The 25,905-nt window shown below is 39.6% G+C and overlaps 1 protein-coding gene across 6 annotated transcripts in view; it reads left to right on the top strand.

Annotated features, from left to right (window-relative positions):
• The first annotated feature begins 220 nt into the window (after nucleotides 1-220).
• Nucleotides 221-25,905, top strand: part of FBXO34 (F-box protein 34) — a 97,315-nt gene continuing 71,630 nt past the window's right edge. Inside the window, exon 1 of one of the 6 annotated variants that reach the window (XM_028110815.2) lies at nucleotides 221-381. In XM_028110815.2, the coding sequence (XP_027966616.2) occupies nucleotides 221-381 (161 nt within the window). Of the gene's footprint in view, nucleotides 382-612; nucleotides 774-25,905 lie in introns of those variants that run through there. The other 5 variants (XR_015768500.1, XM_028110409.1, XM_088024583.1 and 2 more) reach the window with 5 other exon arrangements.

The following is a 25,905-nucleotide window of genomic DNA, read 5'->3' as shown; positions in this document are numbered from 1 at the left end:
GTTTGATTCCTTTCCTGGAGCTTTCGCTCTTCACCACTCGGGGGCCCGCAATACTTCACGGTTTTTAAGTCCCTCACTCTTTCCGTCCCCAGCGTCCGAAGTACCGCAGAATACCCGGCAGGAGTCGCTGCACCCCCCGCTCCCCCCGGTACCGCGGCCCCTCCCCTGGCCAACCGTCGATTGGGCCGGCGCGTGACGTCACGCCGTTTTAGCCAAACAAATGGGTTTCGGGGCGAGCGTTGGGCTCCGCCGCGCCGCGCTGGGCGCTCGGTCCGCCTCAGCGGTGGGGAGCGAGCCAGGCCTCCCGCCGCCGCCGCCGCCGCCGCCGCCGCATCGGGGTGTGCAGCCCCGGGCCAGGCCCGGGCCGGGGCAGGAGCGCAGGTGGGTTGGGGCCGCGGTGGGGCGTGGCGTGAGGGCAGCGCGGTCGGGGTCCTGCGGCGGCGGCCACGGTGGCCGCTCCCCGCCCCCTCCCGCCGCCTGCCTGCGCTCCCCGGGCGCGGGGCGGGTGGGGGTGGGGGTGGGGGCGCCGCCCGCGGGTCCCGGGCTCGCGGCGCGCTCGGCGCGTCTGTGGCAGGGGCCCGGCGGCCCGCGCCTCCTCCCGGGCCGGTCTCAGCCAGCGCACTGGCCGGGCGCTGAGCGCCCCCGCGGGCCGAGGAAGGTCGAGCGGGCCGGCAGGCGGCAGCCGGGTCCCGGGTCCGGGCTGAAGCTCAGGAGATCACGGATAGGCCGTGAGGAGGCACTGGACCGGCTCTCTTCAACCTCCGTGACCCGCGGTAGGTGAGGAAGTCGAGCTCTGGGTGGGGGTCGCCTCCCCTGGTCGCGCCCGCCTGGGCTCGGCCACCCTGTCCTTTCCAACCCGGCGCAGGTGAGCTGACGCCTGCCCTTAACCTTCCTTGGGGACTGGGCAGGACGGGGGCTCGGAAGCTTCTCTCGCCTCCGGGCTGGCACAGGTCGACTGCGGGTCGGCCCCAGTCAGCGATGAGGTCATAGTACTTTGGGTCTTCGTGTCTGTGACGTCAAGGGTTTCCAAGAGATGGGCTGTGATGTCACAGCAGGCCCCGGCTTGGACCTTGGCGCGCGGAAGGGCGGGGAAGACCGGGAGGGGAGAAAAAGGAAGTTCAGTCTTCTATCGACGCCTGGAATCGCAGCGGATTTGAATCGAAAGTGGTTCGATATCAGCATTTCACAGTTGTAATAGTTGTCAAGTTCTTTAACATCATTTCAAGCAAGCATTGTTAGTACAGTTCAATATAAGACATATGATTTAGAAAAATCTAAGGAGGTTGGGGGGTTGAGTGTTTAATGTAAATGCCTTTCAGGAAGCTGAACTCAGTTTGATGGTTTGTGATTGGAATTGTTGAAGAAATAGAACCAGTTGGAGTGCTGATAATTCAATTTGCCTTACTCTTTTTTGCTACACAGTCTTGAAATTATATACGGTATCCGCTTGTTTGCATTTTTGTTAAGAGAGTGGTTAGGAAGGGGAAGAGCAGATCTTAAATGAACTTTTTCTGTTGTGGAGGGGCGGGGAGGGAGGTTTGAATTAATCCAGTATTCTTTTTAAATAATAATTACCTAACGATTAATTTATCGAGGTTGTCTTTGTCCTGTGCTATCATGGATAATTGAGGGTTTCCTACGGTTATAACTCATCAAAAAGCCTTTTTCTTGCTTTCCTACTAAGACTGGGCTATGACAATAACATTCCCAGGATGGCTTGTCTGGACAAGTAACTAAAATTTTGTGTGTATTGCTTTCAAATATAAAACTAACAGAATTTCATTAAAGTGCCTTGTCTGTGGATGTTGTTTTTCTTCCAAAGCTTTCAAAATGAGATCAGGCGACACCAGAAAAGAAAAGAAGTGAGTCACTTGCCATTACCCTTTTCAGGTTTTCAGCATATCAGTTTAATTTGTTCTCTCTATAGGATCATTTAAATAGAATCTAGTTTGAAAGGTAGTTGCCTTAAAACTGAAGCATAATTACAATTTAGGGTCTTCAGCAGGAAGCTTGGGTAGGAGTCCTCAGGCCTTCCTCACTGACGTTCATTTGTAATGGTAGTTTTTTGTTGTTAATACTTCATCTCCATTTGCTCTTTAAAAGTGATAAGGGATTGTCTTTTTTGGATTTTGCACCAACATGCTGGTGGAAGTTATGCTGTATACATTAACAAAGGAAATGAAAGCAAAAATTTGCTCTCATTAATTACTGTTGAATTTGACTGGAAGTTCACAAAAGAAGGCTTTCTTATAAATCTCATTTTGATCCTCACTCACGATACCCTGGAAATTTGGCAGCGTTGTGTGTACTACTGAAAGTTTTTTTTTTTTCTTTTAAGATATTAGGAATTATGTGTTAACAATGTTGATCGAAGGCTCAAGACAAAATTTGAGCCTTTGGATCCTCAAGACTGATAGTTAACAGAGTTAAGGTGAAACTGAGGATAGTGAGGGTGTTAGCCTACTCTTTTTTTTTTTTTTTTTAAGATTTTATTTATTTGACAGAGAGAGACAGCGAGAGAGGGAATACAAGCAGGGGGAGTGGGAGAGGGAGAAGCAGGCTCCCCACTGAGCAGGGAGCCTGATGCAGGGCTTGATCCCAGGACCCTGGGACCATGACCTGAGCTTCTGAAGGCAGACACTTAATGACTGAGCCACCCAGGAGCCCCTGTTAGCCTACTCTTAAGATGAAAGGATCATGGAAAGATACTATGTAATGAAATTGAAGGAGGTTCAGAAGGACACTTGCATATGTCTTTTCCAAGTAACCTTTCTGGGGCAGGCTATGTGGCTCTGTGTAAATTAAGTGTACTTGTGTATGTGGGAAGAGATGAAAGTTAAACTAAATGTGAGTTGAAAGACATATAATAGTAATAATAATAATAATAATAATAATAATAATAATAAAATCGCCCCTGCTTGGCATGCTTTTTTCCCCTCTATTGTGTTTAGTAGTTACGAATTTTTTTCCTAATGGAAAATGAGATAATAGGTGGAGAATAATGTCTTCAGTGTATTCTGATGTGATTGAGGGACAATGACAGATTTTAAAAAAGCCAGCTTATGTATACAGTTGTATAACTATTTAACAAGCCATAACTCTTCTGAAACATTTTTACCGCTTGTTTCTACCTTTTGCAGGATGTTTTTCTACCCAGGCCTTGAAGTTTCGAGTCTGGTAGCTTTTACTTATAAATGGGAATTTATTTGAAATCGGGTTTATTATTATTTTAAAATGTCATGTTATCTTATTCAGTTACTGCATTTGAAAGGACGAAATCATTCATTAGTGACTATAGCATCTTTTGGACAGGTAAAGCAAATATGAAGAATGAAAGTGCTATATTTTGTGAATTTTCCAAATTATTTGGATATGTTTATTGGATCAATTCTGTGAACACATAGAATTTAAATTTCTATGCAAAATTCCTACTTTATTTTTTGAATTTAAACTTATGCTCAGTCAGTTTAATTTGGAGTTTTGATATTCTAGTAAGCCTTAATCTTGTTTCAACATTTGTTAGAGGAGAACATACTAATCGTTAGAGACATCATTTAGTGTTACCTTCCAAAATTTGCAGCTGTTTAGAACCAGATACTTGAGGGACGCTACTGTGGTATAATGAATGCCTTCCTTGTTAAGTCATGTGTGACAAAGGCAAAATTCAGCAAGTGCATAATCTACAGTCCTTTGGAAGCAACAAGAAAGAACAGATTAATTCCAAATGCATTTAGGTTATCTGGAAATTGAATTCTTGTCATTCTTTATCTTTGTATAATTTAACTTTAGTTGATGTTTATGGTATTTTGAAGCTGATGAACGTACTATATTATCTAGGAGAGTATTAATGATTAAAATGTAGGTGTTTCTTAACATTAGCTGAAAGAGTTTATCAACCTATCATTTCCAACTCCATCTTCTAGTTAGCTCTCCACAGAGGAGCCTCCAGATCTTCTCCTTTTAAATATTCAACTTCACGGGGCGCCTGGGTGGCTCAGTCGTTAAGCGTCTGCCTTCGGCTCAGGTCATGATCCCAGGGTCCTGGGATCAAGCCCCGCATCGGGCTCCCTGCTCTACGGGAAGCCTGCTTCTCCTTCTCCCACTCCCCCTGCTTGTGTTCCCTCTCGTGCTGTGTCTCTTTCTGTCAAATAAATAAAATCTTAAAAAAAATAATAAAAAATAAATATTCAACTTCAGAATCTAGCACATACATTCCTGTCCTCAGGATAATGTAGGTATAAATATGAAACTAAGCATTAATATGTGTGATTAGATATTATTATAAGGCATGGGTTTCATTCATCCGACAGACGTTTTTTGAATACCTCTATACCAGGTACTCAGCCAGGGACTGTGACGTGCAGGTGAATTGTCCTTGCTGCAAGGATCCTTGACCTTTGTGTTAATAATCCCTTGCCATGGAGGGCCATGGGTTTGAGGAGCCAGAATTGGACAAAGAGGGTGAGCCATTTATGTTATGCCAGATTTACCAGAGGTCTCATCTCAAGGTCAGTTTAAGGAGGTATTTAGAAACTCAGGTGAAAAGAATGGGGAACAGATTATCATATAGGCAAAGGGTCCAGACTCCACAGATTTTGATTATTCTAAAATGAACGGAGCTTAGTGAGTGAGCACTTAACTTTGAGTCAAGAACAAGCGCTCAGAGCCAAAACTAGTCTGTGTAGGCAGTCTAAAATTAGAGCTAGAGTGAAGAGGTAGAATCCAGACATCCCACTCTGAGGTATGTATGTATGTTCTCTTTCTTCTCTGAGGATGCTCCTTTATTTTTTAATTTTTTTTAAAGATTTTATTTATTTGACAGAGAGAGACACAGTGAGAGAGGGAACACAAGCAGGGGGAGTGGGAGAGGGAGAAGCAGGCTTCCCGCGGAGCAGGGAGCCCGATGCGGGGCTCGATCCCAGGACCCTGGGACCATGACCTGAGCCGAAGGCAGACGCTTAACCGACTGAGCCACCCAGGCGCCCTGTTCCTTTTTTAATTATTTTCATTCCTTTTCTTGACAGACCTGCAAAATATGTGAGCCTCTCACAGCCTTCATTTCCACTTTATTTTTATTTTTTAAAAGATCTTATTTATTTATTAGAGTGAGCGAGCGGGAGGGCACAAGCAGGGGGAGTGGTGGGGGAAAGGGAGAAGCAGGCTCCCCGCTGAGTAGGGAGCCCGACCACCCCTGGGATCAAGACCTGAGCCGAAGGCAGACACTTAACTACTGAACCACCAGGCATCCCTTCCCTGACATTTTATTATGAAAAATTTTAATCACAGAAAAGTTACAAGAATTGTTTGTTGAACAATTGAATACCTCAGTACCGACACATGTAGATTCTATATAATTCATATTTTGCCATATGTACTTAGTTATCCATCCATCCTACACTCCGTCTCTCTTCCTCTATCCTTTCATCAATCCATCTTCTATTTAGTTGTATTTTTACCCCCAAATGCTTCAGTGTGCCCATCATGAACTATTTGTTTACTTGTTTTTTGTTTTTTTAAGAGTAAGAGTGCACGAGCGGTTGGGGGGGGTGGTGCAGGCAGAGGAAGAGAGTGAGAATCTTAAGCCCCACTCAAGGCTGATCTCAAGACCCTGAGATCATGACCTTAGCTCAAATCAAGAGTCAGATGCTTAACTAAGCCACCCAGGCGCCCCTGTTTACTTGTTTTTAAGGTAAAATTTATATACAGTAAAGTGTACAAATCTTATGTATACCATAGCCTAACCTTGGACAAGTTCATACATCTTTGTAACCTATAACCCTGTCAAGATATTAAACATTACTATCACTAGAGAAAGTTCCTTCATGTACCTTCCAAGTCAATTTGATTAACTTTATAATCTTCTGCAGTCTTACTTCCACCAGTTTCTTCTGAAACTACCTGTTCCAAGGTCCTACTTTGTTAGCACATTTGAGTAGCATTGTGCTAGGTGTTCAGAATGTAAAGAAATGAAGAACACAGCTTCTATTTTCTTTAAGCTTACAGTTCATTTTGGGTTTTAGTTAGGTGTTGGTGTCTGAAAAGAGAAAAGTAAATGTTATATGAATTCAGAGAAGGCAACTGGGTCTGCCAGAGAAAGCTTCCTAGGTATGGGTCTTGATTTGGGCCTTAATTTTAGAATCCAGAGAAGAGTTGGGGTTTTTTTTTTTTTTTATTTAAATCGACTGTATGATTTTGAAGTTAGAAGTTATTGTATTAAGGAACAGTAGCAGGGGGCATGGGTCAGCCTGGTGATGGGTATTAAGGAGGGCACGTATTGCATGGAGCACTGGGTGTTATATGCAAACAATGAATCATGGAACAGTACATCAAAAACTGATGATGTACTGTAGTACTGTATGGTGACTTAACATTACATTAAAAAAAAAAAAAAGGAATAGTAGCAGACAAGTGTGGTTGGGACCCAATTTTGGAGTGAGTATAAACATTATTTTGTACCCAATGATAAGTTTTGAAGAAGGAAGTATGTAAAAAAACAGATGAGGGGCGCCTGGGTGCCTCAGTTGGTTAAGGCATCTGCCTTCAGCTCAGGTCATGATCCCAGGGTCCCTGCTCAGTGGGAAGTCTGCTTCTCCCTCTTTCTCTGCCTGCTCTCCCTCTGCTGTGCTCTCTTTCTCTCTTTCTCAAATGAATAAATAAAAATCTTTAAAAAAAAACATTAAATTTTTATCTTGTTTGTTATCTCTGGTATTTGTGTAGATGACTTCATTTTTTGAGTTCTCTCCTTTCTTGGTTCTTTGTCTGTCTGGTTTCTCAGCTATGCTGGCATTTCTTTCTCTTCCAGATTTAAATTATTGAAAGCTTTGTCTGGACTGTTTATTGTGTTCTTTGTTATCTGACCCTTAGCTGTTAGGGCTTCTCAATTATAATTCTTTCCAGGTCATACATCTGTATCCATAAGCTGTTAACTCTTATTAGGTTTCTGACTGCTAATAGGATGCTGCTTTTTGTATGTCCCTGTTTACTTTGTACTTGTTCAGGAGTCTGTAGCAAGAGCATTTGTTTTAAGTAGTTGTAGCAAATGGGATTTATTGAGAAAGAAAGATGTAACCCTGGGCTGAATGAATAGACTAGAGAGAGCTTCTAGGAATAAACCCCAGAATGACACTGCAGAATTTGCCTGCTCAGGGAGCTACTGCCATCAGGGACCATGTTGTTGAATCAGAAAGCTGCTGCCACCATGCCTGACAGAAGTTTAACTTCCTAAAAAAAAAAAGGTAGTTTAAGTTCCTTGGGCATAGCTATCATTATATGTTATTTTTTTGTCCTACATATCTTATGCAGGTATGTCTGCTTAGCCACACTTAGGTCAAATGTAAAACCTTAGTTTCAAGGGCATCTGGAAAATGTAGTTTTTAGTTGTTCAGTCTTTATAAAACAGGAAATCTATGTGAGAATGGATTGGAGTAAGTACTGAGTGATACTCAGTTTGTGAAAAAGTAAACTCATTTTCCCCAGATTCCCTCAGTGTAACAGTCAAGTCTTTCAAAAATTTTGCTGTTTCTGTGCAAAGACCATGGGTATTGTCCTAGTTTCCTGAGATAGGAACTATTGAAATCAGTTGTACCATTTAGATTTTATGTTCTGGGTATAACAAAACCAATTCAAATTTACTAGCTCACAATACTGTAAAGTCCAAAGGTGAAGCTTGGTAAACTGTACTTATGTGATCAGAATCTCATTTTTCTCTTTTTTCCTTTATTTAATGAGCTCTGCTTCTGATGTGTTTGTCCCTTTTTGGTCCCAGCATGTTTGTCAGCAGCTCAAGGTCTAGGTCCTCATGCCAACAAATCCAGAGGGGAGGGATGAGTGCTTCAGTAGAAGCTGTAGGGCAGGGCTCTTGACCTTTGTTCCTTCCTCTACTCCTTTGGCAGTCTGAAGCCTATAGGACTCCTTTCATGGGTTATGTTTATTTTATTTTATTTTTAAAAAACTGTTAAGAGTAACAGTATTTCACCGGTGGCCCTCAAGGCTGGCCAACCTCATCCCAACTTGTGGAGGGGGTGGGGCACCAGTGGCCTTCCACTCATTCTACACCTCTCCTGTGACTTCACCATGCCAGCCTGGAGTCAAGCTTAACAGGGTCATCTTTCCATGTTCCCTTGGCTGTGGTTTTGCTGGATAGTAGGTAGGGACAGTGGGAATCTTGTTCCTGTGCATCACTATTAGGTGGTGAGACATTTGGCTACCTTAAGAGAGTCCTAGTTACTCCCGCGATTTACCCAGACTTCATTGAATTTCTTCACTTTGACATTTAGAGCACTGGCCAGAAATCACATCATGTCAACACCCGCCTAGGGCCTTCACAACTATTTTTAAATAAAGTACATGGGTCTAACAGAGACGTTCATATTAAAATACCATTATCAAAATATTTTTTAAAAATTGTAAGAGAGTATGTGCTTCTTTGTTAAATAATAAGATTTAGTATGGCTCTAATAATTTCCAAGTAGTGATGAACATTGTCACTCTTTGTGTCTGCAACCAATGGTAATGTGATAGGAAACTATGTGATTTCTGCGGGTAACAGAGTGGTGTTACTAATATTGTGGTCTGTTGACTGGACTCACAAAAGAAGGAGATGCTAAATTTCAGTTAAATTTAGTGAAGTTAAAGATATCTTTCACCCCCTCATCTGAGCTTACAGACACCCTGAGTTCTATACCTAAACCCTTTGGGGGAATCTGTGCACTTCAGCTTAAGAAGTGTAGCTAGAAGAGAGTTTCTCTTCCCTGGAGCCCCAGCAGATGTCTTGTGTATCTCATTGACTTTGGGCTAAATTGACATTTCTGAATCAACCACTAAGGCCAGATAAGATTTGGTAACTGGTTTAGCCAGCCTGGGCCTACCCCTGGAGCTGAGGTGTTGGGGTCATTGCTACCTACACAGCATGATGGCTTAGCTTTTTTTTCCTGAGGGAAATTAAGGGGCTACTGGATGTTGAGTAGCAAACAGTAGATGTCATCCTTAATTCATCCCCTCTCCTTTGCTCCCATAGTCAACCAGTCATTAAATTTTAGTGAATCTTTCAGTTGGATTTGTCTTTCTCTTGATCAGTCTCTCTGCTAACATTCTAAGCCTCCAGTATGGAGCATATGGGATAGTCCATTGGGTTGCAAAAAGAAAAGTATTGGAACTTCTAGTTATTTTTTTCATCCTTGTAGTATTTATTTTTGTGTTTGTTTTATATTGTATGTAAAATATAGAAGTTTGGTAGTACATGCATAAATGTAAAATTTAGAAGTATATAAATTTATTTGGTGCATGTTAAAATTTTTCAAATCATGGGAGTGGGAGGGTCAGAAAAGTTGAGATAACCCTAGAGCAGTGCTGTTCACTTGTTCAGGAGAAATATAATGTGAGCCATATGTAATTTAAAATTTTCTAGATTAACACATTAAAAATGGTAAAAAGAAACATCTGGAAATAATTTTAAAAATGTTATTTAACATAATATATCCAAAACAGGATTTGAACAGGTAGTCAATATAAAAAATTACAGAGATAGTTTACATTCTTTTTTTTCATGCAAAGTCTGAAATTTGACGTTCATATTACATGTAAATATCAACTCAGTTAAGACAGGTGATATTTCAGATGCTCAAAAACCAGGTGTGGCTAGTGGCTTCTGTATTGGATAGTATAGATTTAAACCAATGATCATTCTGGGTTTAGATTTCTATAATTGTCTCTGTAGTTTTCATAAATCCATTATTTACTCTCTTTAGTCTTTTTGTACACTTGCTGGGTTAATTGAACAAAAATCCCACTGGGATTTTACTTTCCCAAATCCCATTTAAAGGTAGCTTTCAAGACTTTTCATAAGGTGGTTCATCCCCTCTTTCTTCCTCACATGTTTCTGGGACTGCCTGCAACAAACCTGGGGTTCAATTAGGTAGTTTCCTCAGCTGTACCTTCCCTTTCCATTTCTGCAAATGTAATCATCCATTATGAGGAGCCTGTTCCCATAAAACCTTGGACTCTCCAGTGCCTCTGCAATCTATTTCTGGAGCTCCCACTGCGTATATTAAGTACTCAGCCGCACCCTAGCACTTCATCATATACCGTTGTTTATTGTTATTGTTTCATAAATATTATTAGTCTTATCTCCCTTATTAAATACTAAGCTTTATATCTTATGTCTCCAAACTGTAGTTACATAGTTAAAGGCTTAGCTTTTCTCCTTCATCTTTTTTTTTAAGCTTATTTATTTATATCTACACTCAATGTAGAGCTCGAACTCACAATCCTGAGATCAAGAGTCGTATGTTCGTTCCTCTGACAGCCACCCAGGCGCCGCTTTTCCCCCTCATCTTTAAGGGGGGATTTAAATTCAGCTTTAAATTTTTTGAAATTCTGTTTTGTTTTCTACTCTGCTGGTTAACTTAGACACCTTCTAGCAAATTCATTTGTAGGAGTTTATTGAAGTATTCATTTGGTTCTTGAAAATGAAGGAATTTAATTTTGTTTATAAAGTAGTCTACTTGAAGCTGTAAGATCACTCTTGGAACTACAGTAGGGAATTTTTGATTAGCTGGAGTTTCTGAAGATGAAATTTGAGTTTGGTAAGGAAGTCTCAAAGGACACATTTGCTTTATTGTCCAGGAACCAAGAGTGGCAAACTTGTTTCCTAAGTAGGCCAAGAGATTTTATTTCAAGTTCAGTCATCAGGATTATTCTCTGGAGGTTCGTGGTACTTTCTGCACCCTCGTCCCTTTAGCCTTAGGGGATAGGTTTCTGTAGTTCAGGCATTCTTCTAGTTGAAGAGCTCTACCATCCATTACAATGTTTTAGCTCATTTGGAATACTACAAAAAGGATGACAAAAATGGATCCTGAAAATAAGTCTGAAGAAGATCATATATATAGTTTTATGTTTTATGAATCCTATCTTTCATTTGGTATTTTCTTTGCCTATGTTATATTTAACATGTTATATGGTTATCTTGGTAAAATAGCTATATACCAACATTTTTAACTTATGGAATTTCAAGGCCTATTTGTTTACTATTCATTTACTAAAAAAAATGCAGTATGTTTTAGATGCCAGGTATTATGTAAGTGCATTAGTTAACTTCTGTCACTTTTTCTCTTAGCACTATTTTACAAATCTTCTAAATACTGTTGGCAAATAGCAGTCTTTTTTTTTTTTTTTTAAGATTTTATTTATTTATTTGTCAGAGAGAGAGTATAATAAGCAGGGGGCGCAGCAGGCAGATGGGGAAGCAGACTCCCTGCTGAGCAAGGAGCCTGGGATCAGGACCTGAGCCCAAAGCAGATGCTTAACCAACTGAGCAACCCAGGTGTCCCTGGCAAATAGCAGTCTTTAAGAATATATTCTTTTGTCTTATTGTTTAACACCCTGTGGGTTTTCCTCTCTTTGGCAAATATCATTAAGTAAAATTGTTTTTGTTTGGATATTTATTAATTAAAATATATTAACTTCTGGAAAGTTGACATTTTTTTTTAAATTAGGTTATAAGTTTTCCTCAAAACATAACTTTACATTCAAGTTGCATATATTTGTAAGACTGTAGTATAAAATATTTTTTACACTTAAATATTACAGTTACAAAACATTTTAGAGCTACTGATTTTTTTTTAAATTGATAGTCTTGAAATTTAAGTGAAAACTTAAGCCATGTTAGTAACTGCTTTATTTCTGAATTGAAAAAATGAATTATTTTCTCCCGTCTTTATTTGATCTAGGGGCTTAGCTTTTGCATTACTGATCTTTTCAGTAACCCAAAATATTCTTGGGTATTTTACCAAAAAAATTATGTGATTCTTACTGTAGTTGTTATCTTGTTTTGTGAATCTACCTTGTCTATCCTGCTTAAATTTTAATTAAACTCTTTTAGTAGAGAATGAGGAGTTGTAAAGCTTTTAAGAATTGTTGCTTTATGAATATCTCGTGGATTTCCCCTTTTAAGGGGAAAACAAGGGCAGCATGCTTCTTTAAAAGATATAATTAATTTTGAAGATTAAAATTTGCTTGCCAACTCATTTGTTGGACTACTTAAATATTATGATTTTATGTTATTAAAGGTCTGTTCGTGTGTCCCCCAGTGTTTCTGAGGATTTCTTTCACCAAAAACTTGTTGAATTTTTCTCTTGTTTAATGGCTCTGGTTTAAATATGTTACCTCTTAACCACAGCCCTAATTCAGTGGGAATTCCTTTAAAAGTCTTAATTGGTTTCTTGAGTCAATCACTTAAGGACTAGTCTGACAATTACTAATTTTTGTTTCCTCTAGAATCAGGTAAAAACTTGTTACATTGTTTATACCAAGAAAAAGGTAACAGGATTAACATATGCAAATTTTAAAAGTGTTAAGAAAACAGGGAAGGTGAGTTTGGTAAATTTCTCAGAAATTCTCATTTTATTTCAATTTCTAATCTGATTCACAAACTTTCACAGTTACTATTTGTAACTATTCATAATCTGTACTTACCTAACAAGAAAGAACCTTTTGTATGATTGTTTCAGTTAATAGAGAAAAAGCCTATTTGGCCTTTTTGATTTTGCTAGCTGCCTTTGTTCTTACTGAAAGTAGATAATGAGAAATTAAAAGATAAATAATGTATTTCCAGCAGTAGAATGACCCAAATGCTTCTCTTTTGGGTTAAAATGTTTTCTTGTCTTTTTTCCTCAAAAGATGAGTTCTCAGTACTCTCCTTGCCCTTTTTTTTTTTTTAAGATTTTATTTATTTGAAAGAGAGAATGAGAGAGAGAGCGAGCACAAGGGGGGTGGGAGGGTCAGAGGAAGAAGCCGACTCCCCGCTAAGCAGGGAGCCCGATGTGGGACGCGATCCCGGACTCCAGGATCATGACCTGAGCCAAAGGCAGTTTCGTAACCAACTGAGCCACCCAGGCACCCAGTACTCTCCTCGCCTTTTTCCTCCTTCCAGCATATTCTTTTGTCATTTTTGTGTCTAGTGGTTTTCTGGGTAATTAGTCCAGTGTGAGATCATGTTGAAACTAAAGTCAATGTAAGTCTTCAAATCATTAAAATCTGCATATACCAAAATTTCAAAAAATTTAAATGGAATATTTAATAGGATTAAAGAGCATTTATTTTTTGGATAGGTAATGTGTTCACATGGTTCAAAATACCAAAGGTGCAGAAAAATGAGTTTTCTCCTCTCTTCTCTGTTGGGCACCCTTTTCCCCTCACTGGAGGCAACAGTTCTATTCTCCCTACCTTTTAAAAACCCTAAGTGGTAGTAGATTCTTCATACCATTATCTTGCCTTTTTCACTGATTTTTGTCCTTTACATATTATTATATGAGGAGTGTATTAGTGATAGAAAATCTAAACTAACAGTGGGTTAAACAACAAAGTACTTCCCTTACAAAGTTCAGATATGTGGTCTAGGGCTGGTATAGCACTCATATTTCTCTCTCTTGTTTTGAGGCATGATGAATTGCACAGATATTAAGCAGACAGTTTGATGAGTTTTGACAATTGTGTATAATAAACCCTGTAGTCGAGAACCAGCCCTCTAGCCTGTTTTCATTCCTTACCCCACCCCTTGGCTCTTTCCATACTATTACTGCTCCACTGTTTGTTGCCCATGTCTTCATTGACCTAGCTGGATCTCCAGCTATTGGAGCCCATTCCACACTGCAGGATGCAAGAAGGGGCAAAGGTTAACGTGCCAGCCTTTTTATAGGAAGATTTTTAGAAGCTGCCACTTCACTACATTTCCAGTTGTTTCATTAGCCATACTCATAATACAGGCCCTTGTTTTATTGCGCTTCACTATATTGCACTTTGCAGATTTTGCATTTTTTACAAAGTGAATGTTTGTGGTAACCCTGTGTTGAGCAAGTCTGTTGGTGCCATTTTCCAACAGCGTTTGGTCAGTTTGTGTGTCTGTGTCACATTTTGGTAATTCTTGAATATTTCAGACTTTTTCATTATTCTGTTTGGGTGATTTGCGATGAGTGATCTTTGATTGTAATTGCTTTGGGGTGCCATGAACTTTGGGGCGCCCCGCAAAGGAAAAGTTCTTGAAGGAAATTAAAAGTGCTACTCCAGCGATTATATGAATGAAGAGAAAACAAACAGCCTTATTGCTGATATGAAGAAAGTTTTAGTGGTCTGGATAGAAGATCAAGCCAGCTACAACATTCCCTTAAGCCTAATCCAGAGCAAGGCCCTCACTCTCTTCAATTCTGTGAAGGCTGAAGGTGGTGAGGAAGCTGCAGAAGAAAAGTTTGAAACTAGCAGAGGTTGGTTTATGAGCTTTAAGAAATCCATCTCAATAACCTAAAAGTGCAAAGTGAAGCAACAAATGATGTAGAAGCTGCAGCAAGTACCCAGAAAATAGAGCTAAGATGATTAATGAAGGTGGCTTACACTCAACAGATTTTCAATGTAAATGAAATAGCCTTATATTGGAAGAAGATGCCTTTTAGGACTTTAATAGCTAGAGAAAAGTCCATGCCTGGTTTCAAGTCTTCAAAGGACAGGTTGAGGGGCACCTGCGTGGCTCAGTCGTTAAGCGTCTGCCTTCGGCCCAGGTCATGATCCCAGGGTCCTGGGATCGAGCCCCACATTGGGCTCCCTGCTCTGCGGGAAGCCTGCTTCTCCCTCTCCCACTCCCCCTGCTTGTGCTCCCTCTCTCGCTGTCTCTCCCTCTGTCAAATAAATAAATAAAATCTTAAAAAAAAAAAATCTAAAAAAAAAAAAAACCAAAAAGGACAGGTTGACTCTCTTGTTAAGGGGCTAATGCTAATGATGACTTTAAATTGAAGCCAATGCCTGTTTACTATTCCAAAAATCCCAGGGTCCTTAAGAATTATGCTAACTCTACTCTGCCTGTGCTCTATAAATGGAATAGCAAAGCCTTGATGACAGCATATCTGTTTACAACATGGTTTACCCAATATTTTAAGCCCACGATTGAGACCTACTTCTCAGATATTGAAATAGCACTGCTTATTGGCCACCCGAGAGCTGTGATGGGGATGTTGTTTTCATGACTGCTAACACAACATCCATTCTGTGGCCCATGGATCAAGGAGTCATTTTGACTTTCAGGTCTTTTTATTTAAGAAATCCATTTTGTAAGGCTGTAGCTGCCATAGATAGGCGTTCCTGGGCAAGGTAAATTGAAAACCTTCTGGAAAGGAGCCCCCATTCTGGATGTCATTAAGAACATTTGTGGTTCCTGGGAAGAGGTCAAATTATCAACATTAACTGGAACCTGGAAGAAATTGATTTTAACCCTCATAGATGACTTTAAGGTATTCAAGACTTCAGTGGAGGAAGTAACTGCAGAATGTGTTGTAAACAGTAAGAGAACTAAAATTAGAAGTAGAGCCCGAAGGGGCGCCTGGGTGGCTCAGTTGGTTAAGCATCTGCCTTCGGCTCAGGTCATAATCCCAGGATCCTGGGATCTAGTTACACATTGGGCTCCTCGCTCAGCGGGGAGCCTGCTTCTCATTCTACCTGCCACTCCCCCTGCTTGTGCTCTCTCTGACAAATAAATAAAATCTTAAAAAAAAAAATAGTGGAGCCTGAAGATGGGACTGAGTTGCTGCAGTCTCATAATCAAACTTGAACAGAGAGAGTTGCTTCTTATACATGAGCAAAAGAATGGTTTCTTGAAGAGAAACCTCCTCCTAGTGAAGATGAGGATTGTTGAAATGACAACAAAGGATTTAGAATATTACATAAACTTAACTGATAAAGCAGCAGTAGGGCTTGAGAGGATTGACTCCAATTTGTAAAGGAGTTCTTTTGGTAAAATGCTATTAAACAGCATTGCATGCTGCAGAGAACTTGTTTGTGAAAGGAAGAGTCAGTGTGGCCAACTTCATTGTTGTCTTATTTTAAGAAATTGCCACAGCAACCACTATCCTGATCAGTTAGCGGCCATCAACACAGAAGTTAAGATCCTCTACCAGCAAAAAAAATTAAGACTTGCTGAAAGCTCAGATGATAGTTAGCATTTTTTAGTAATAAAGTATTTTGAAATTAAGGTATGTACATTGCTTTTTTATTTTACTTATTTTTAAAGATTTTATTTATTTGTTGGAAAGAGAGCACACACAGGCAGGGGGAGTGGCAGGCAGAGGGCGAAGCAGACTCCCTGCTGAGCAAGGAGCTCAATGCGGGACTTGATCCCAGGACTCTGGGATCATGACTTGAGCTGAAGGCAGACGCTTAACCTACTGAGCCACCCAGGTGTCCCTCTGTGTTGCTTTTTAGACCTAATGTTGTTGCATACTTAATACACTACAGTATAGTGTAAACATAACTTTTATATGTACTGGAAAAGCAAAAAACTCATTTGACTTGCTTTGTTGTATTTGCTTTATTGTGGTGGTCTGAACTGAACCTGCAATATCTCTGAGGTATGCCCCTACTTCACCGTAAACTGACAGGAAGACAAGTGAGTAATGTGTTTTTCAGGAGTTGCTCTCTTAAAATGTAGATTAGGGCACAAGGTTAAAATGAGATAATTTTTTTTTTTTGGCCCTCTTTCTCATGTACATTCCTTAACATGTAGAAACATGTTCCAGCTGATCTTAAAATACCCTTTAACTTAATTGGGGAAAAAGAAAGTAATCAACAAATATATTCAATTTAGTTCCTTTTCCATAATATTTCTTGTGTTTCTCTAACCTTTTATTCTCCAGTTGCAGTGTGGGCTCAGATAAATTATGTAAAATATATTCTGCTAAATTGTGATTTTTTTATAGAATAATAAGTGGGTTTTTTTTTAAGATTTTATTTATTTGTTAGAGAGTGGGTACATCAGCGCCCACAAGTGAGGGACTAGCGGGGAAGGTTTGGAGGGGGAGGGAGAGAATCTCCCGCAGATTTCCTGCTGAGCACAGAGCCGGAGGAGGGGCTCTGTTCCACAACTGTGAGATGGTGACCTGAGCTGAAACCAGAAGGTGGACAGTGAGCCACCCAGGCACCCCAGAGAAATAAGTGTTTTTAAAATGTTTTTAACTCTGTAAAATAAACTTTTGGTTGGAACTTGAGGGAAAAAATTCATAGTAATTTTCCATACAACCAGGTGGTATTATGAGCTGTACTTACTTTTGAAATAGGAAATAACATTCAAAAAAGGATGTATACATATGTTTTCCCAAACCATATGATGTCTTAGAGAGCAGACACCACTTACTCAGCTATTCTAGCACAGCATTGGTAGATTGGTAGATTGCATTTTTTTCTCTAATTGAAGTGAATCTTGGGAAAGTGGTAGAAAAATGATTAGACTCCCAGTAGCAATGTATTGGTTCTTCAGGGGCAGAGGGGAGAAGCTATATATATAATGTCATTTTTTTAAAAGATTTTTTTTTGAGATTTTATTTATTTGACAGAGACAGCGAGAGAGGGAACACGACCAGGGGGAATGGGAGAGGGAGAAGCAGACTCCCATGGTGAGCAGGGAGCCTGGCGTGTGGGGCTTGATCCCAGGACCCTGGGATCATAACTTGAGCCGAAGGCAGACACTTAACTGACTGAGCCACCCATGCACCCTATATAATGTCATTGTTAGTACTTTTGAAATTATCATCTATTTAGGTAAAGGAATTATTATTATTATTATTAATCTATGCTCTAAAGATAGAGACTTTTAAGATACTTTCAGTATAGTATCCCATTTTATCTGGAGGTCAAGTTTGTAAATTTTTTTTTTTAAGCCGTGAAGCCCTAATAAGCCAAAGAACATTGAAAAATAGTATTTCCTATGCTTAATAAATGAGTTTTGTAGTCATCCTCAGGCCCCTTCCTGAGGTCTTCATAATTTAGAACAGAAAGTTGTGTGTCTCATGTTTTTTCCTGTGTCCTTAGCATGAAAGTGGTGTGTAGCACGTGGTGGTTCAGTAAACATTTGTTGAATGAATGAATATTTATAAATTGATTTCTTTCTTTTGGTTTTGCTAGCACACATTTTTTGGGCGGAGAGGGAGATATTGTTGAGAGACTAAATAATAATAGCTGACGTTTTTGCTTATTTGTTAGGTAGTGGTGGTGGTAATCAGATAGGCATGTTCTTGCCTTAGGATTTGTATTGGCTTTTCCCTGTGCCTAGAACACTATTCTCTTAGGTAAATCTTCAAGCCTAACTTCCGCCCCTCTTCTGAATCCTTTGTATATCACCTTCTCAAGAAGCCCATATTGACCACTCTGTTTAAAATGGCAATGGCTCCCCTCTCCCTGTTCTTCCACGTCTCCTTGTCCTGGTCTGTTTGTTCCCATAGCAATTACCTCCTTGAAACATGTACTGTATAATTTACCTAAGATTATTACTCCACTCTCACCACCAGTGTTCATTCCTTTAGGGGCTTTAGACTATTCACTGTATTTCAGGTGCGTCATAGATGCTCAGCAAGCATTTGTTGAATGAAGGTAGGAAGAAGGTAACATGTGAGAAAGTAAGTTATAAAATCATTTTTATTTAAAAAATTTGTATTTAAAAGTACTGTTTCCATGATTTAAAAAGTTTTGCTTTTGGAGACCACTGTGTTCCATTATGATACCAAGGCAAAACTTGTGCAAGGTTTAAGGACTATATTCTCTTGGTGGAAAAGGGACTGAGTTTTGGCTTTGCTGAAATACATCATCTACTTCAAACCTTTAGCACCTTTTTTGGTGAAGTTGTTTGTCATAGCCTTTGGTGGTGGTTTAGTTAATAAGACAGAGTCTCTAGGTTTGAGTGTGTTCCATTGTGTGCAGATGGAACATTTATTTCCTACTGGAGGTGGCTTTCCACAAAGTGAGGAATGACGATAGTAATAGCTTCCTTCCTTCCTTTCTTTGGACTAGGCCTTATATTAAACATATTATGTGTATTTTATTTTCTAATCTTTATTAAAACCCTATGATGAATGCATTCTTGTCCCCTTTTCTTGGGGAAAACTTTAGAGGTTTTAGAGGTCAAGTGGTTTGCTTAGCCATTAAGTGTGTTGAAGCTGGAATTCAAATCCAAGCAGTATGACCCGTAGAGGAACTTCACTACCCAAAATGTTTTCCTGGTGAAGAGCACCTAGAAGTGAAAAAGAAATTAGAAACAATTTAGTGGAACCCTGATGTCACAGAGACCTTTATCTTTATTTGTTCCAGCTTCGCATGACTTCAGTTGATTGAATGAGGCCACTGTGATTGAAACAGTAATATTATGTTAAAATTAACTAATGCAACTTAAAGTATATTTTAAATAAAACCAGGACTGGCTCCTAACCAGATCTTCTGTTATTTGAATTTGGGTTAGCTCAAGAACAATTAATTTTAATTTGTTTTAAAAACAATGGTGATTTGTGAAGGGTGAATTAGAATCTACTGTTGCAGGAAATTATGCTTAAGGATACATATTTATATGCTGAAGCCAGTAATGTGTTTTGCATAGGAAAAGTTGTAGGACGCTATTGTGTAGAGAGAATCATTTTATCAAAAAAAAAAAAAAATGCTCCAAAGCAAGACATGAGGTACTACTTTTGGAGATACATTGAGGCTTTTTTGGCCTGAGATGACCATTGGGGAGAGTGTTTCCGGTTTAAGTTTCTAGAACTGTGATGAGAACATCCTACTGAATGAGGTGCTTTTTTGATGCTCCCATTGAGTTTTGGTGGGATAAAATACTGACAAAAGCTTTTTCTTAATACTTCTTTTTCCCCTTTGCAGGAGCCAGCAGAGGCTTCTTTCTCAAATGCATGTTTGTTCATGGTGGGGGAAAAATGTAATGGTTCAGAACAGTTTATGATGAAAGCAGTAATCCCCTTTCCTTACCCCTCCCCACCTCAGTTCCGTCTCCAGTGGAACCACTTCAGTTGTTTCTAAGATTGATTCATAATTCCCCATGTTAATATGATTTTTCCATTTCTTGATTTGCCAATTTTAAGCATTATCTGTTGACTTTCTGCAGTGATAGTCAAGATTTGGCTCTCATTTACCACCTGTCAAGAATTATAAGGGAGCTGAGATTTTACCCTACTTGAAGCTAACAAGTTAGCCTGCCACAGTTTCATGGATGCTCGTGGAAGACACAGAGTTAGAGATGAAGTACAGTTTATTACGTAGCAGTAGCCAGAGTATCAGCGTTCGTTTGTGCCAGTGTTCTGAGCCTCAGTTCCCACAGGGTACTGCAGAGAGGGCACATAATACTTATTCACATAGTGGGTTTTGTTACTGAAGAAAACTCTGAGCTCAGATATTTCAAATATTTTATTACAGGCAATAAGTATGCCTGCCCTTTGTTCCAGAGGGAGACAGTAAGCATGCTTGCTTTTTGTTCTTGAAGAAAACACTTTCTGTCTTGCAAGGCTGTTTGCTCTATGAACATCCTTGAAAATACAGTCCAGAACAATGAGCAGACAGTGTCTTGCCTGAAAGACATAGAGACCCATTACAAATTATTTCCCAACACCACTACCTCATTTCCCATCTTCTTTCTGCTGTAGTTCTATCATTATTTTTAGCTCTCTGGTCACCTTGGTCAATACTGTGTATTTTTATTACACTAACAGTAGGTGATATCTTTTGACTTCCTGCTTTGAAAGAGGAGTATTTAAGACAGGGATCCTTGTATGTGTTAGAAAACCAGTGCAATAATAACTTAAGTGAAGAAGAAAATTAGTTCCCAGAACTGAGAGTCCAGGATAGAGTAGGATTGGATCCAGGTGCTCAAACCTTGCTTTGAAGAGTTTTTCTCTTGCTGTTAACCAGTCTGATTTCCTCCTTTTAGCTTTATTTTCAGGATCCTCCACACCCTGCCCACCCCTTACACACCTGTGCAGATTCTAGGCTTTGTGTTTATTTCCAAACAAGTTATGGCAAAGCAGAGGGAATGGATTAGAATAGTTAAGAGCCTGGTCAACATGCATACTCTTACAGATGGGTATGGGGTCAGCCCTGTATGAATCACATGTATTAGGGGTGGGGAGAAGGTAATTCTCCAAAAATAAAACAGGATGTGCTCCCCATATCAGAATTCTCAGTTGTATTCTTTTGGGGGTGGTATTATTTGCTTTTATAGCTTCCTTAATTTTTCCATTTTTTAAGATAGTATCAAATTTCTAGTATCTCTCTTTTTCATACTTACCTTCCTTGATACCCTCTGTCCTCCTGCTCTGTTCTGTGTGCTTTGTTTAGAATTTCTGCTCACCTGACATCTTGTGACTTGCTTTCATTATGCTCCTATTTCCCATATATTCCTCTTTCTTGGTTTTATTGCCTTGTTTTGCTAGGTAAGACGTGTGGGAGGTAAATTTTGAGCAATTCCTTGTCTGAAAACATTTTTCTCTGTTAAACTGGATTGTTAGTGTGGCTGGGAATAGAAGTCTAGGTTGAACATAATTTTCTGTCAGAATTTTAAAGGCATTGCTCGACTCTTAGTATCCTTCATTATTGATAAAAAGTTTTAGGCCAGTTTGATTCTTGTTCCTTTGTAGATGAGCTGTCTTTTCTCTGAAAGTTTGCAGTATCTTTTTTATCCCTTGTCTCAAATTCTCTAGTGATATGTCTTGATTTGGGCTTCTATTTGAGGACTGAGGGGGCCCTATTAATTGGAAGACTTCTATAAATGTATTAACTTATTAATCTTTTGTGGAAAATTTATATTCAGAAACTTCCTCCAGTTTTTTTTCTTTTCATTCTGGAATCCTTTTTTTAATTTTAATTTTTTTTTTGAAGTATAGTTGACACACAATGTTACATTATTTCAAGTGCACAACATAGTGATGCAACATCTCTCTCTGTTATGCTATGCTCCTCACGAGTGCAGTTACCATTGGTCTCCATACAGCACTGTTACAGTACCATTGACTGTTCCCTGTTCTTTATGGAATTCTTATTAATCACATGCTGACCTCCTGGACTGATGCTGTGTCTCCTTTGATAATTTTTTGTCTCTGTTTTTGTCTACTTTTTAAATTTCATCTTTACAACTTCAAACCTTATATTGCCTTTTTTAAATTTATCTTTTATTTCCAAGAGTCTTTTCTCATTCTTTTTTGCCTTTTCACAGCATCCTGTCTTGCTTTATGTATGCAAAATCTTGACTGTTTCTGAGGATCTTAGTTAGAAGCTTTTAACAAGATCTATTTTGTTTTATGAATTCTGTTTCTTCCTTTGTCACATTTGTTTAACTTTGTGTTTCCTTGTCTCTTTCATGATACAGATGTTTGATTCTGATTTAACCAAACAAATGGAAGAATGAAACAATATAAAATGGTTGGGATCTCTGTACCTACCTAAGGTCTGTCAGCTGGTGAGCTTTGCATTAGGGTGAGCAGTTAGGGGGCCTCATTATTCTTGCCAACTGGTGCTAAGGCCTGTAATAGCTGCTGTTAATTCTCTTCAGACAGTTTAATTTTATTAAAGAAGGATCTGCCAGTTAAATGTTTTTAATGTAAAATCTCAAAGATTATTAGGATTATGAAGAGAGTCAATGATCTAGGGTCTGGAAGTGTTCAAATAGTCATCTTCCCTACGTTTTAGAGTGAAAAGTTTTAGGGTGTAGAGTAGTAGTGTAGCAGAGAGCAGCCCAGATGTTGGAGCTAGACTGGTTGGGTTCACATCTGGTTCTGCCACTTAGTTACAAGTTACTTAGCCTCTCAGTACCCTACTTTTCTCATCTGTAATATTCAGACAGTACTAATACTCACCTGGAGCACCTGGGTGGCTCAGTTGGTTGAGAGGCTGACTCTTGGTTTCAGCTCAGGTCATGATCTCGGGGTCTTGAGATTGAGCCCTGCGTTGGGCTCCGTGCTCCGTGGGGAGTCTGCTTGGGGATTCTCTCCCTCTCCCTCTGCCCCTCCCCACCCCTGAAATAAGTCTTTTAAAAAAAAATACTAGGGTTGTTATGAGGAAAGTTTAGTTGAAAATACATATTAAATACTTGGCATATAGTGAATTCTAAGAAGGTGTTAATTTTCTTTTTTGCTCTGCCAATAATAATTATGTAATTTAGGTATGGTGGTGATTGCCCACAGCAGAAATTTTGGTAGGATTAGGTAATTTTAAAATGTGTTTTTCTCTTTAGAATCTCAGAAAACACTTGGTGTCATTACTTGAAGTGCTGAAATGTGTATGTGCAGATGTTTTCATAAGTCTTTGAAAGTTCCCCCCCCCAAGGATCTTACTAAAGATAACTTGATAGGAAAGGTAGTCTTGGAGCATAGCCAGGAAACTAGGAATGAAAAAATACTATTTTCATGCCCAGAAACCTCTGTGTACAATCAGGATCATATGTGCTCAGGGTCTTAGGGAAGCTTTGTCCCCACACAAAACACCCTGAGGACCCTACTTCTTGGGCTTCAGAAAACGTTGAAAGTTCCTTTATAAATGGATGTCTAGGGCAGGACTGGCAGAGGAAATAGTTCTTGAAAAAAAATTTTTTCTCTTCGAGCATGCCCCCATTATGTTGGAACACTGTGAGATTTTCCTCACCCCACTGCTGACTATTTGTGAAAATCGGGTGAATTAAATAAGAGAAAAACTCTTGTGTGGTGGTTCCTGTCTCCCTATCCGCTCCAAACTTGGCCCTAATTTGAACTAGGGGGTTTTAGTTTGAATTATTTATCTTGTTTTTTTTCTTCTCCCACATAGTGGAGGAAGTCTTTGGAATCTATTATTGTTCCTGTTATTATGTACTTTTTAAAATGCAAACACACTCATAAGTAGAGTCAGTGAGCCCCTATATATTTACCAGTTAGTTTCAACATTTGGCTGTAGTTGTTTATTCTTGTCCCCATTTAAAACAATTTTTTTTTTAAAGATTTTATTTATTTATTTGACAGACACAGTGAGAGAGGAAACCCAAGCAGGGGGAGCGGGGGAGGGAGAAGCAGGCTTCCCGCCAAGCAGGGAGCCCGATGTGGGGCTCGATCCCAGGACCCTGGGACCATGACCTGAGCCGAAGGCAGACGCCTAATGACTGAGCCACTCAGGCGCCTTATTTAGTGTATCTTTAAGAGATAATGACTCTTGGGGCGCCCGGGTGTATCAGTCGGTTAAGCATCTGCCTTCGGCGCAGGTTATGATCCCGGGATCCTGGGATCACTCCCAGTGTCGGGCTCCCTGCTCAGCGGGGACCCTGCTTCTCCCTCTCCCTTTGCCTGCTGCTCCCCTTGCTTGTGGTCTGTCTTTCTCTAATAAATAAATAAAAATCTTAAAAAAAATAATAACTCTTAAAATGTATATATAGGTATATATGTATTTACCTCCCCAATTCCTTAGTATTATCAACTATCCAGTATTCAAATTTCCAGTTATCTCAGATGTCATAGTTTATTTAATTTATTTATTTTTCAAATGTCATAGTTTTATTTTTTTTTAAGATTTTATTTATTTGTGAGAGAGAGAGTGAGAAACAGCATGAGAGGGGAGAGGGTCCAAGGGAGAAGCAGGCTCCCTGCTGAGCCAGGAGCCTGATGTGGGTCTCAATCCCAGAACTCCGGGATCCTGACCTGAGCCGAAGGCAGTTGCTTAACCAACTGAGCCACCCAGGCGCCCCTCAGATGTCATAGTTTTAATCAGGATCCACATAAGGTCACTACCTTCCTGCTGGTTGGTAAGGACTTTTAAGTCCTTTTTAATTTAGAGGTTCCCCCTCTCTACCTCTCTTTTTTTCCTCTCCCTTGTAATTTATTTATTAAAGACACCAGGTTATTGGTTCTTTAGAGTTTCTGAGTCTGGATTTTAATGATTACATCCATGTGGCTTAGTTTAACATGTTCTTATGTCCTCTTTATTAAGCTGCTATATCACCATTGAGCATACTAAATATTCTTGTAATCTGAAGATACAAAGGTTATTATTTGGTAAATCTTAGAACTTGATTTAAATACTATATAAGTATACAATGCCAGTCACCATTTAAAGTGTGGCCTTTTCTTTTTGGTGAAACAGTTTTTGTAAAGTGAGTTGATATGCTAATTAGAAGTTGTAAGCCAGATTCCTTGGCACTTCACATAATGAACATGAAAAGCAGCCCTGTAAGGGCAACATTAAAAAGAATTTTGTTTACTGATGTTATGCAATATCTCCTACCTTTAGCCTTATCTTCTTAAATATGCAGATACTGGAGTTATACTGTTTTCTTACGTAAAATGAGGGCAATATGTGTATCAGTGGCCTTTGGTGGGTCTTGAGAGAGAAAGCATCTAGCACAGTGCGAAGTATGCAAGAGACCTTTGAATGTTTCCTTTTCTGGAAGCATGGTCATAATTGTGAGACTCTTCTGTCTTTAGTAGAAAGTTTTAGGTATAAGACTGGTGGCCAGGGAAACCATACCTAGTCTAAAGGGTTAGGTTGGGTCAAGAACAGGTCTGTCAGAATGAACCAGGGTGTACACTCTGAGCCACTTAGGACAGGTTATGGAATAGCTGGTTAGAACAGATATGTCATGTCACATGTACCCATGGTTCACTGTTCCCTCTTTCCCCCCAACTTCTTTGGTTGCTGTTTGACAGATTGTACGGTTCAGAAGTTCAGTTCTAGGAGTATAAGAAAAACAGTGATTGGATCACTAGGAAGACAGAGCAGCAGATGTGGCCATGGGGAGCTAGGGACCAAGCAAGCCAACTGGCCAAAAGATTGTAGATACAGTTCCAGCAATAAGGAAAGACAAGCTGGTTGCAGAGAAACATGCAGAAAGTCTAATGAGAACAAAAGTGAAGGAGCGGTTTCTGGTTCCTTAAATGATAGTTTCTTTCATGAGGCCTCAAAACCATTTACAGGTAAGAACATTCCAGCTAAGCCTCTATGTTTGAATAACAGAACATCAAATGATGATGACTTTTGGCATTTATTCCTTTGTATCAGATAGAATCAGACATTTGGTCCTGGGATAATGACCATCTGCTTGCCTCTGCTTGGTTGTGTAAGAAATTTGTATGATGTTAGGCTAGTTAATAG

The sequence above is a fragment of the Eumetopias jubatus genome, unplaced genomic scaffold, assembly GCF_037043125.1.
Source record: "Eumetopias jubatus isolate StellerSeaLion01/CBP00866 unplaced genomic scaffold, mEumJub1_p1.0 scaffold_7, whole genome shotgun sequence".
Taxonomy (NCBI): Eukaryota; Metazoa; Chordata; class Mammalia; order Carnivora; family Otariidae; genus Eumetopias; species Eumetopias jubatus.
The sequence above is the reverse complement of the archived record's forward strand: the minus strand, read 5'-3'. Positions and strand labels throughout refer to the sequence as shown.